Raw genomic sequence first — 11,701 nt, forward strand, 5'->3', positions numbered from 1 at the left:
AGAAGTTGGCCACCAAAAAGGGAGGAGGCGGGGGTGGGGGTGGGTTTGAAACACAGTTGGCATGTTCATAACAATACCATTGGGATTATAGCTAGGATGCTTTTTATAAAGTCCCATACAAGATTATGTTGTAGATGGTTTTCTGACCTGAGTGCTTCCTTTACCATGCCTTTTCCTCTTTTCACAGATCAGCTCTCAGAAAGACCATGTGGACGTTCCTCTTCTCTTAGTGCTGCTAACAGTTCTCAGACAAACCCACAGGGAGCAGTTTCTAGCACAGCTCCAGGGCTGCAAAAGCAGGCAAAGACAGTGGTAAGTATAGTCCCCAATTCTCCCTGTCTGCTTTAAAATTCATAAAATAGGACTCATATCCCAGTTGCATTTTCATATGTGGTGAAATTGTCATTCTGTTTGTTTTGGGTGCCACCAAGAAAACTAGCTATAAACTAAACACCCATTCAGGCTAGACTTTGGAATAAATCAGGCATGTGGGGCCCAGAGTCTGAAAATCAGGGTTAAAGCCCCAGCTTGGCTGCTTATTAGAATCTGGCAAGTTACTTAACTGAGAGTGCTATGCAAATATAAGTTATTATGACTATTCCGGATGACACTTTGCTGTTATTTTCCCTATTCCTTGGTTTATTAGAACTAAGTGGGTACTTGGCACTTTAGTAGGCAATCAATAAATATTCAGTGCTGTTCTTAGCATTATTGTCATCTTTATTTTTCTCTTTGAGTAAGACTTGATTTTAAATATCAGTCTATGATGAACTTTTATATTGAGATCTCCCAGTTGTCTTTGCGTTTGGTCTTTTTTTTTGTGGGGGGGAGGGTACGGGGATTTAACTCAGGGGCACTTGACCACTGAGCCACATCTCTACCCCCTTTTTATATTTTATTTAGAGACAGGGTCTCACAAGTTGCTGAGGCTGGCTTTGAACTCGTGATCCTCCTGTCTCAGCCTCCAAAGCCACTGGGATTATAGGCACGTGCCACCATGTCCTGATGCATTTTATCTTATTGGGAGTTTTTATTTGGGAGGAAATGCTCCATCTCGTCTTTGGGTGAAGCCTCTCTTCTCTGTCAAAAGCCACCTGCTCCCTGTAGGCCATCATGTCCTGTTACTTCCAAAGCAGTTAAACGGGTGGTTCTTAACCTTTCTGAGACCACAGATCTCATTGAGAAGCTGATAAACATGGCACCACACCATTTGTACCCTCTTAAATTTTATACCAAAAGTCATGTTTATGAACTCGTTTGGGTAAAGAGCCATTGTGCTTATTATTTTCTCAAAAGGGTCTCAAAAATTTAAGCCCAATTGATGCAAGACAGGCTAAAATTATTCCTAATTTAGTTAGCTATGAGATATTTGACCTTTGCATGGGACCAAGTATGACCAAATTAAGATGTTATTAGTAATTGGAAGATAGGAACAGATTTCTGTGAGAGTTGATTAGTACCTAATATGTGGGCTAAGATTGTGTGTTGGGTAGAGGCAGGGTGAAATCGTTTATCATCACTCTATTACTTAGGTTGGTTAAATAGGTATCTTTAGATAATAGATGAAGGGAGAGGGAAATGAAAGCTATGACCCCATCCAAAATACACATTCTGACAATGCAAAAATTTGCATAAAGTTTCAAGGGGTTAATTAATACCTCCGGAGGGCCATTCATAGACTCCTAAGTTTAAAAATCAGAACTGAGATGGATATAGGGTTTTATTCTTGGTCACTCAAGGATAGGTCTTACCTAAAACCATATAATTTCTACTATGCCTCAATTAGATGCCTCTTAATCTGCTGTGGCTTTTGTTTCTCTAGGAGATGACGGAAAATGGAAGTCACCAGTTGATAGTGAAGGCAAGATTCAACTTTAAGCAGACTAATGAAGATGAGCTGTCAGTCTGTAAAGGGGACATCATTTATGTCACTCGAGTTGAAGAAGGAGGCTGGTGGGAAGGCACATTAAATGGGAGAACAGGCTGGTTCCCTAGTAATTATGTCCGAGAAATTAAATCCAGTGGTAAGTGAGACCTTTAACTGTCTTTTTGAATATGACTTTTGTGTTTTCTTGTTGAAATTTTCTTATTGAAAATCTTGTAGTTTTAATTGGTTAACAGAAACTGTTTATACTTACATGTGTAGTCAAAAATAAGACTAGAACAGAACTGGGAAAAATCTGTGGTTAGATATTTTGAAACAAAGTTGTATTTAGATTACATCAAGGCAACAGAAAGCTAAAAAAGCAAAGGAATTCAAAGCTCAGACAACTGTTCCACCTTAACTATGTCCCTTTCTGTCTACTAATTCAGGCCCCTGTAATATAGTACATAGTCCTTCCTGCTACTCTGAGTCTCCATGGCAGAATACAATAATAAAGGAGGCCAAGTGCTGACTTCCTTTTTTAGCCCTAAGTAGACCTAAGACTACATGCCTCAAAGATGTGTTTGAGAGATAACAATCATAGGGTTGTAGGAAGTTGTCTGGCTGCTTTATTAACATTATTGTCTTTAACCTATTGTATATTCTTAAGAAAGAAGGGAAACTCTACTTATATTTCAAAAACCAAACTAAAACAAAACCAAACCAAACTAATTCCAAGACTCTGATACATAAAAGCATGTTACAACACAGACTTCACTTTCTAATAATATCCACCCAAGGGCTCCTTTCAGTTAATAGCTCTTTGTGCGTTATCTCTTCTGTAGGTATCTTCATTGCTTTTTTTTGGGGGGGGGGGTGCTGGGAATTGAACATAGGTGCAATCTATTACTGAGCTACATTCCCAGACCTTTTTCATTTTTTGAGATGGGGTTTCACTAAGTTGCCTATGGCCTTGCCAAGTTGCTGAGCCTGGCCTCCAGTTTACAATCTCCATCTCAGCCTCCCAAACTGCTGGGATTACAGTTGTACACAACTACACCTAGCTTCATTGCTTTCTTAATGCCTCCAAATTGCTACTTTTAATTAATAAAATTATAGATTCACTGTAAATAAAATGAAACATTATGGAAATATAGCGTAGACAATAAAAGTTCCTTTTCTCTTTACCCCTCCTCCTAGATAACCATTGTTAGAAGTTTCTCCCAAAAGCATTTAAGATAAAATTTAGTTTGCACACTTTCTGTGTTTGGATAAAAAGGGGCATATCCTTTAATGAAATATGTTTACTACCAGATTTGTAATTATTTTTGTGGTGTATAGACTTCTCAACATTTTTCCCCAATACTGGGGATGGAACCCAGCTCATGCATGCTAGGCAAGCAATCTATCACTGAATCACATCCCCAGCCTCCAGTATTTTTAATTATTGGGAATTGAGATGTTTCAGTTAAGCCTTGAAGTATTTTCACAGGCCTTGCCTGGAATTTCCTTGGTTCTGATGATTTTTACAGCTGATATTTACCCATGGCTACATCTTTCCATTGATATAATCTGCTTGTTAGGACTCCTAAAACATTTTCCAGATTTACTCTGACGTTTTTTCCTTGATTAAGTGTCTTCATCTGCAGAACCAAAAGGAACAGGCCTTGTTGCCTGGTCTGGAAATTCCAAGCATTGTTGAGGGGACATGGGAAGTGCATAGCATGTCCTCACTTTGATGGCTTTCATAATGGTGTCCCCTATTATGATACCTTTTGTAGCAGTCTGGTCATTCCTTTGTGGACTGCCCCAGACTGTTAGTTCTGGTGTCCAACCCCTTCCCTTCAATTTTTTTTCCTATATGCTCTTTGATTTGGGACTCATATGGTAAATTCTGACTCTGAGTCAAGCACCTAGGTAATCCCAAGAAATAGCTAAACCAGATGTTAAGGATAGGTCTGAGATTTGGGAGACAGGAGGCCTGCTAGTCAGAGATGGCCTAGGATTAGAAGTTTATGAAACAGCATCTCTCATTAGCTCAGTACAATAGTTTCCTAATTGGTGTCCTTGGTCCTGTTCTTGTCACTTCTGTAATGTGATCTAAATTCAGGAGCCAGAGTGATTCTTTCAAAACTTAACTTGAGTCACAACTCCTCATCTCAAAAAGGATAAAGGCCGGGCTGGGGATGTGGCTCAAGTGGTAGCGTGCTCGCCTGGCATGCGTACAGCCCGGGTTCGATCCTCAGCACCACATACAAACAAAGATGTTGTGTCCACTGAGAACTAAAAAATAAATAAATATTAAAAAATTAAAAAAAAAGATAAAGGCCAAAGTCATCACAATAGCCTAGAAGTCCTCCAGGATCCTGCCTCTTTTCTGACCTCTGACCCATCACTCATTCCATTCTAGCTATACTGCCCTCTTGCCTGCCTGTGCCAGACAGACTTCTGTCTCCTGTATGGTCCTTCTATGTGGACCATCTTCCTCAGATGTCAACATGGTTGCTTCCCTCACCTCCTTCTGCTCTGCTTACTTTCTGCTTCAGAGTAGAAACTCCTGGTCACACAGGAGAAAATCAAACCCTGTCCCCACTGCCTCTATGCCCCTCTCCTGCTTTATTTATTCATCTGTCATTTCTCTCCATCTAACATGCTATATTACTGCTTATTTATTTAATTTACTCTCTAAATCTCACCATTTAAATGTAGACACCACAAGAGCAGGGATATTCTTTTCTATTTTGCTTGTGCTCAGTAAATATTTATAAAATGAATGAATATCATGTGGTATGTAATGAAATTCATTGTTTTCATTGAGTATCTCTTAGGTACTCAGGGCATCTAGAACAATCTATTCCTCATGGACTCTGCCCCTTAGGACCTTCTGATAGTCAAGATAAGTGCGTGCACAACTAACAGGATAGACTAGAGTAAGTGACAGAGAGATCTAAATAAGATGCTGGTGGAGCAGAAAGACACAATTCAATTAACAATGACATACATGGGTCTAAGAACTTGAACTGGGTCTTAAAAGATGGAAGAAGATAGAAGGTTAGAGGGAGGTAGTAAGTTAAAGCACAAAAGTAGGAAAGCATGGTATATGGGTGGCAGAGTGATTTGGGTTTAAATTAGGTACATAAAGAGTATGACTGAGGTCTTGAGCTAGAACTGCATGAAGAGGGTGCCAATGTAAAGTTTTAAGCAGAGGATAGCATGTGGTTTGAGAAGATATTTCTGGTGGTAGGAAGATCTTTCTGTTGGGGGCTGAATTTCAGGAATGCCAGCAAAGGCTATTGCTGAGGTCCAGGCAGTCTAGATAGTGGTATAGACTAATCTTGGTGATAGTAGGGAGGAAGAGAAGTGGATGGATACAGTACATGTTGTTGAAACAATTAAAAACTTGCCAGTGATTAATTATGAGGACAAGGGAAGAGGTGAGGATAATTCTACATCTAGGGGTTCAGCTTGATGGTGGGTTCTTTAGGGCATGCACTATAACCCATCCAGCCATCCAATAAAGATTTATTTCCCATGATTAGGATATTAATTCTGTCCTGGGCACTGGTAGAGTAGAGAAGAATAAAACATGACTCTTGCCCTCATGGTACCTAAGGCTAGGTACTCAGGGCATCTATAACAATCTATTCCTCATAGACTCTGCCCCTTAAAACTTTTTGATAGTCAAGATAAGTGCATGCACAACTAACAGGATAGGCTAGAGTAAATGACATAAACAGAGATCTAAATAAGAGGAAGCTATTAGAATATAGTATGGTAAGTTCAGTGATAGAGCTACTACAAGGTTCTATAGAAAGTGGCAAGGAAAAGAGGGGCATCTAATCATCCTGATAGGGAGGTCAAGGGGAACTTATTGATCTTTATGCACCTTTCTGTCTCCATAACACAGGGCTTTAAACATAAGACGTGTTTTATCCATACTTATTATAGTTGGATATGGTTTGAACATGTCCCCTAAAAGTTCATGTGTTTGAAACTTGGCCCCTAGTGTGGCAGTGTTAAGATGTTGTGGAACTTTTAGAAGTTGGGCCTAGTAAGCAATGATTACTCACCAGGGGCATCACACTTGGAAGAGACTAATGTAGTCCTTGAAGAATGCCAGTTAGTTTCTGTGTGAATGGGTTGTTACAAAAAGAGTAAATCTGGACCCTGAACATTTCTGGCTTTCTGCCTCACTAAGTGATCTCCCCTTCTGTACATGACTGATTTCCTTTCCATTTCTCTGCTATATTGTGACCTAGCCAAAGGAGCCCTGACTAGAGGCCAAACAGATGAGGCCACTCAATCTGGAACTTTTGACCTCTAAAACTTCAAGATAAATAAACCTATTTTATTTATAAGGTACCCAGCTTCAAGTATGTTGTTATAGCAACAGAAAACAAACTAATATAGTGCTGAATTCAGTTAGTGGAGAAAATAGGAGGAGGTTGTTGTTGGTCGTGTTGGTGGTGGTGATGGGTGGTGGTGGTGTGTGTGTGTGTTGGGAGTTAGTGATGATTGATACTGAAGATGATGGATTGTTTGAGAGTTGCTGAGTGAAAGTGTAGCAAGTCATAGTTCCAAATATTTCCAGCAAACAGTGTGGATAGGGACATGGGAGGGAGATTAAGAACTAGAGATGAAACAAACAAATGACAGTATAAGGTTTTAGGCAATGAAGTGTAAAATATATTGCAGATCAAAACTCTGAGGCTGAAAGTGCATTAAGGATGGAAGTGATAGGGCTTGAGCTGAATGCTGAAAGACAGACAGGCTGTGGACAGGCCCAGAATAAGGGGAGGGACAATCTAAGTCATAATAATTGGTTGGGAAAAAAGACACCATGAAGGTTCTCTGGTAGAACAGAGCAGAGGGAGCTTGGGGGATAGTACAATAGATTAACATAGTATAATGAAAATTTCTTGTTGGGAAAGTTAGATGAGCAATAAATCTTTGCTGACCTGAATTCTTTTTCAACCCAACTCTTTGCCACTTCTACAAAATAGTAAGCCAAAATCTATCTAGGATGCTGCAGAGGGACATTATTAATTCTAATGCTTGTTTTTTCATGTTTAGTCTAGAAAATATTGTCATTTTTTCTTCTTTCCATAAACTCTGTTCTGTAACTTAGGAAAGAAGATTTGTCTTGCAGGAGGTTGAAAAATAGTGATTCTTAGATGAAATGCATATTTCAGGGAAACAAAAGCTTCAATTTAAAAATTTAAACCCCACTGCCATACAAACTATTGGGCCATTTATGAAGTTGAATTAGGAATGTAACTGAAGAACTTCAGTGGTCTCCATGTGATTACTATTGGGTCCAATGTGTGATACTGGGGTTGCTTGGATAGTCATCAATTGAGACAAATTCATACATATAGCTTGACAGTACACAAACTTTTGTAATGCCTTAAAAGTCCAGAGCCATATAATCCTCACCCTGCAGAGTGCTGTTACACCATTGCACTCTGTGATGTAGTAAATTTTCCCTTGGCATTGTAAGTTTCATATTCCACTGTAACTCTTGTCTGTAGATAACTATGGCCAAAGCCCTAGGGACGGCTTTGTTCTGCTCTTTGAGAGAAGATTGATTTCAAGGGGTGTATAACATAAAGAACAGCCCACCTAATACTATAGAAACTTAAGAAATAGAATATTTGAGCATAATACTCAAATATGCTTTCAGCATGAGCTTGAGGCTGAAGATAGTGTGTGTCTTTATGACCATGATTATAAAAACATCTCACCAAAGGGCTAGAGATGTAGCTGAGGGCATAGTACTTGTTGAACATGGTGAAAGCCCTGGGTTCATCCCCAGCACTACAAAAACAAACAAACAAACAAGAACAAAGATACAAACCTCTCAGCAAAAATGATGGAACCTGGACACTGATGACATCAAGAAGCCATTGTTACCAGTTATTCTTGCCTATCTCTAAATTTCTTATTATGTGAGGAAAAACCCCTATTTTAGCAGAAATATATTTTTCAAAGATCTTATTCATGAAAGTATATGTATTGAAAACTCAGTCATTATATAAGCCATAGAAGGGCCTTTACTCCTTTGTTTCATTTGAGTCAGATACATTGTAAATAAGAAAATTAGTCATTTATACGATTTCCTGTTCTTTTTTAAAAAGTAGTGGTAATCTATAAACTAATATGTTATTAATATAACAAAGAAACTTCTGCCAGTGCATGTATAACATCATAAATTATATCTTTTTTTATTTTTGTCTTTGTTCTGTTACCTAGAAAGGCAAAGGGTTTTGTTAGGACTTTGCATTAAAAATTTTCCTGGAAAAAATTTTCCATGTCAGGAAAGCATTGAGACAAGTATGATTAGAGGAGATATTTTGAACAAATTCTATTTTCTCCTTCTAATTCTGTTAAGGGATCATTAAATCCTTCTAAAACATTAGTAGGCAAGTATAGATACCAATTGAGGGGATTATTAGGTACATGGTTAATTAAATTTGTATTAAAGCAGATTAAGAAATAATTCTTCCTGCTCATTATAAAACAAGGCTAGGGTTGAGCTTTATATTTCAACTTTCTGTTTTAATCCCTCAGGTGTATCACATAGATGCCCCATGTCCACAAAAACTGTTTATCTCTATATTTCTTTTAGTTCTATCACCATCAACAAATACTAAGAATCTTGACATTAGCAAAAAAGAGGAAAGAATCAAAAGTGAATATTTCTTTACACTGACTGATTCTTTTGCACTGATTTAATTAAATTGACCAATTTTTGTTCTTTTTAATTACAGATGACAGTAGAATGTATTTTGACATATCATACATACATGGAGTAAAAGTTCCCATTCTTGTGGTCGTACATGACATGGAGTTACACTGGTCATGTACTCATATATGAACAGAGGAAAGTTATGTCTGATTCATTCTACGGTCTTCCCTAATCCCATTCCCCTTCCCTTCCCTTCATTCCCCCTTGTCTAATCCAATGAACTTCTATTCTCCTCCCCTCCACTTTTTTGTGTGTTACCATCTGCATATTATAGAAAACATTTGGCTTTTGGTTTTTTGGGATTGGCTTATTTCACTTAGCATGATAGTCTCTAGTTCCATCCATTTACCAGCAAATGCCAGAATTTCATTTCATTGTTCTTTCTGGCTGAATAATATTCTATTGTGTGTGTGTGTGTATATAAAATAAAGAAAATATGGTGTGTGTGTATATCTATATATGTGTGTGTGTGTGTATATATATATATATACACACACACACACACATACACACACACACACACCATATTTTCTTTATTCATTCATCTGTTGAAGGACACCTAGATTAGTTCCATAGCTTAGCTATTGTGAATTAAACTGCTGTGAATATTGATGTGGCTGTGTCACTGTAGTATGCTGATTTTAAGTCCTTTGGGTATATACTGAGGAGTGGGATAACTGAGTCAAATGGTGATTTCATTCCAGTTTTTCTGAGGAATCTCCATACTGCTTTCCATAGTGGTTGCACCAATTTGCAGTCCCACCAGCAATGTACGAGTTGACCTTTACTCCCACACCCTCATCAACATTTATTGTTACTTGTATTTTTGATAATTGCCATTCGGACTGAAGTGAAATGAAATCTCAGTGTTGTTTTAATTTGCATTTCTCTAAGTGTTAGATATATATTTTCATATATTTGTTCACTGATTTTTTTTTCTGTGAAATGTCTGTTCAGTTCCTTTGGCCATTTATTGATTGGGTTATTTATTTTTGGTGTTAAGTTTCTGAGTTCTTCACATATCCTAGAGATTTAATGCTCTATCTGAGGTGCAGGTGGCAAAGATTTTCTTCCATTCTGTAGGTTCTCTCTTCACATTCTTGATTGTTTCCTTTGTTGTGAAGAAGCTTTTTAGTTTGATAACTCCCACTTGTTGATTCTTCATTTTACTTCTTTGTGCTTTAGGAGTCTTGTTGAGAAATTCGGTTCCTAAGCTGACATGATTAAGATTTGGGCTTACTTTTTCTTCTAGTAGGCACAGGGTCTCTTGTTTTATTCCTACTTCCTTGATCCACTTTCAGTTGAGTTTTGTGCATGGTGAGAGATAGGGGTCTATTTCATTTTGTTACATATGGATTTCCAGTTTTCCCAGTACCATTTGTTGAAGAGGCTTTTCTACTATGAATGTTTATGGCCTCTTTGTCTAGTATGAGATGACTGTATTTATGTAGATTTGTCTCTGTGTCTTCTATTCTGTACCCTTGTTGACCAATCTTTTTATTGCCTTAGAAACACCACCAAATATTTATGTTTTCATGTTAGTTCTGATTAAGTCACTATAAACTACCCCTAGGGACTGAACTTGTCTCTTCTCAACCTCCACATATTTATTCCTTCTTTGCATGTTGCTGAGCATGGATTTCAGAGAGAACTTCACATGGTGAGAGTAGTGAAAGGGGGGTGGGGAACAAAGGAAGTACAAAAAGGCCTTAAACTGTCACTGAGGTCATAGTGCTGGTGTTTTTTCTATTTGCATCCCCCTCTTGAATTTTTTCATGAAGCCATTTGTTTGCAAGAGCTGTGTTATTTTAGATTTCCCAAGTTTGTTCTTCCAAATTAGTCTTCCTTCTGTTCCTTGTGTTGATCCCTCTTCCTAGAGCAAGCCTGCAGAGAGAACTAGAAGTTCAGCATGGTGCTGAATGAAGAGTGGTGAGAACATACATCCTTGTCATGTTCCTAATCCCAGAGAAAGCATTCAGTATTCAGTCATTCACTGTTTTATAAAATGCTGGCTGAAGAAGGTTTTTTGTAGATGCCCTTTGTTGAGTTGAAGAAGTTTCTCTTTATTCTTTTTTTTTTGAGTTTGTTTTTCTTAAATGGGTGTTGAATTTTGTCAAGTGCTTTTTATGCATTTATTGATAATTATTATGTAATTTTTATTTTTAGACTTCTAAGGGCACAGGTTATATTGATTTTTTTTTTTGTTTTTTTTTTTGGTACTGGGGATTGAACTCAGGGCTGCTTAACCACTGAGCCACATCCCTATCCCTTTTTACTTTTTATTTTGAGACAGGATCTCACTAAGTTGCTTCAGGCCTTGCTAGGTTGCTGAGGCTGGCTTTGAACTTCACGATCTTCCTGCCTCAGCCTACTGAGCTGCTGGAATTACAGGCATGCACCACTGTGCCCAGCCTCTTTGATTGTTTTGAATATTTAACCAATCTTGCATCCATAGGATGAATCCTATGATATACGATTTTTAATACATTGTGGAACTCTATCTGCTAATATTTTGTTAAAGTTTTTTTTTTCTTCTTTTTTTTGTATTTTATACTTGAGGGATGCTGGTCTGAAGTTTTTTTTTTCTTTCTTTCCTTTTTTGTACTGTCTTTGGGTTTGTTTCAGTCTAATAGAGACCTTCTCAAAAATGATTTTAGGGGCTGGGGCTCAGTTGTAGAGTGCTTGCCTAGCATGTGTGAGGCACTGGGTTCAATCCTCAGCACCACATATAAATAAGTAAAATAAAGGTCCATTGAAAAATTAAAAAAATTTAAAAATGATTTCAGAAGTGATCTCTTTATTATTTTCCACAAGAGATTTTATATAATTGATTTTGATTTTTCCTTAAACATTTGATAGAACTCTCCAGTGAAACTACATGTGATTGGAAATATTTTTTTTAGAATTTTAATTTACAAATTTTATCTCTGTTGAGAGCCACAGCCTAAGCAGCCCCAGCAAACTTCCAGCTGATTGGCTCCTCTGTGGTGATGCTCATTGGGCTGTTTCCCCGCCCTTTCAGACCACGGAGCTGCTCATTGGGGGACTCTTTTGGCTCCGCCCATGTGACCCAGCCAATCGGTCTCAAG

The 11,701-nt window shown here is 37.9% G+C and overlaps 1 protein-coding gene across 5 annotated transcripts in view; it reads left to right on the top strand.

Annotated features, from left to right (window-relative positions):
• Window positions 1-11,701, top strand: part of Arhgef6 (Rac/Cdc42 guanine nucleotide exchange factor 6) — a 105,846-nt gene that overhangs the window by 30,875 nt on the left and 63,270 nt on the right. For all 5 annotated transcript variants that reach the window (XM_048797020.1, XM_048797021.1, XM_048797022.1 and 2 more), the window contains 2 exons: window positions 188-312; window positions 1,823-2,024. In XM_048797020.1, the coding sequence (XP_048652977.1) occupies window positions 188-312; window positions 1,823-2,024 (327 nt within the window). The remainder of the gene's footprint in view (window positions 1-187; window positions 313-1,822; window positions 2,025-11,701) is intronic.

This window comes from Marmota marmota, unplaced genomic scaffold (assembly GCF_001458135.2).
Source record: "Marmota marmota marmota unplaced genomic scaffold, marMar, whole genome shotgun sequence".
Taxonomy (NCBI): domain Eukaryota; kingdom Metazoa; phylum Chordata; class Mammalia; order Rodentia; family Sciuridae; genus Marmota; species Marmota marmota.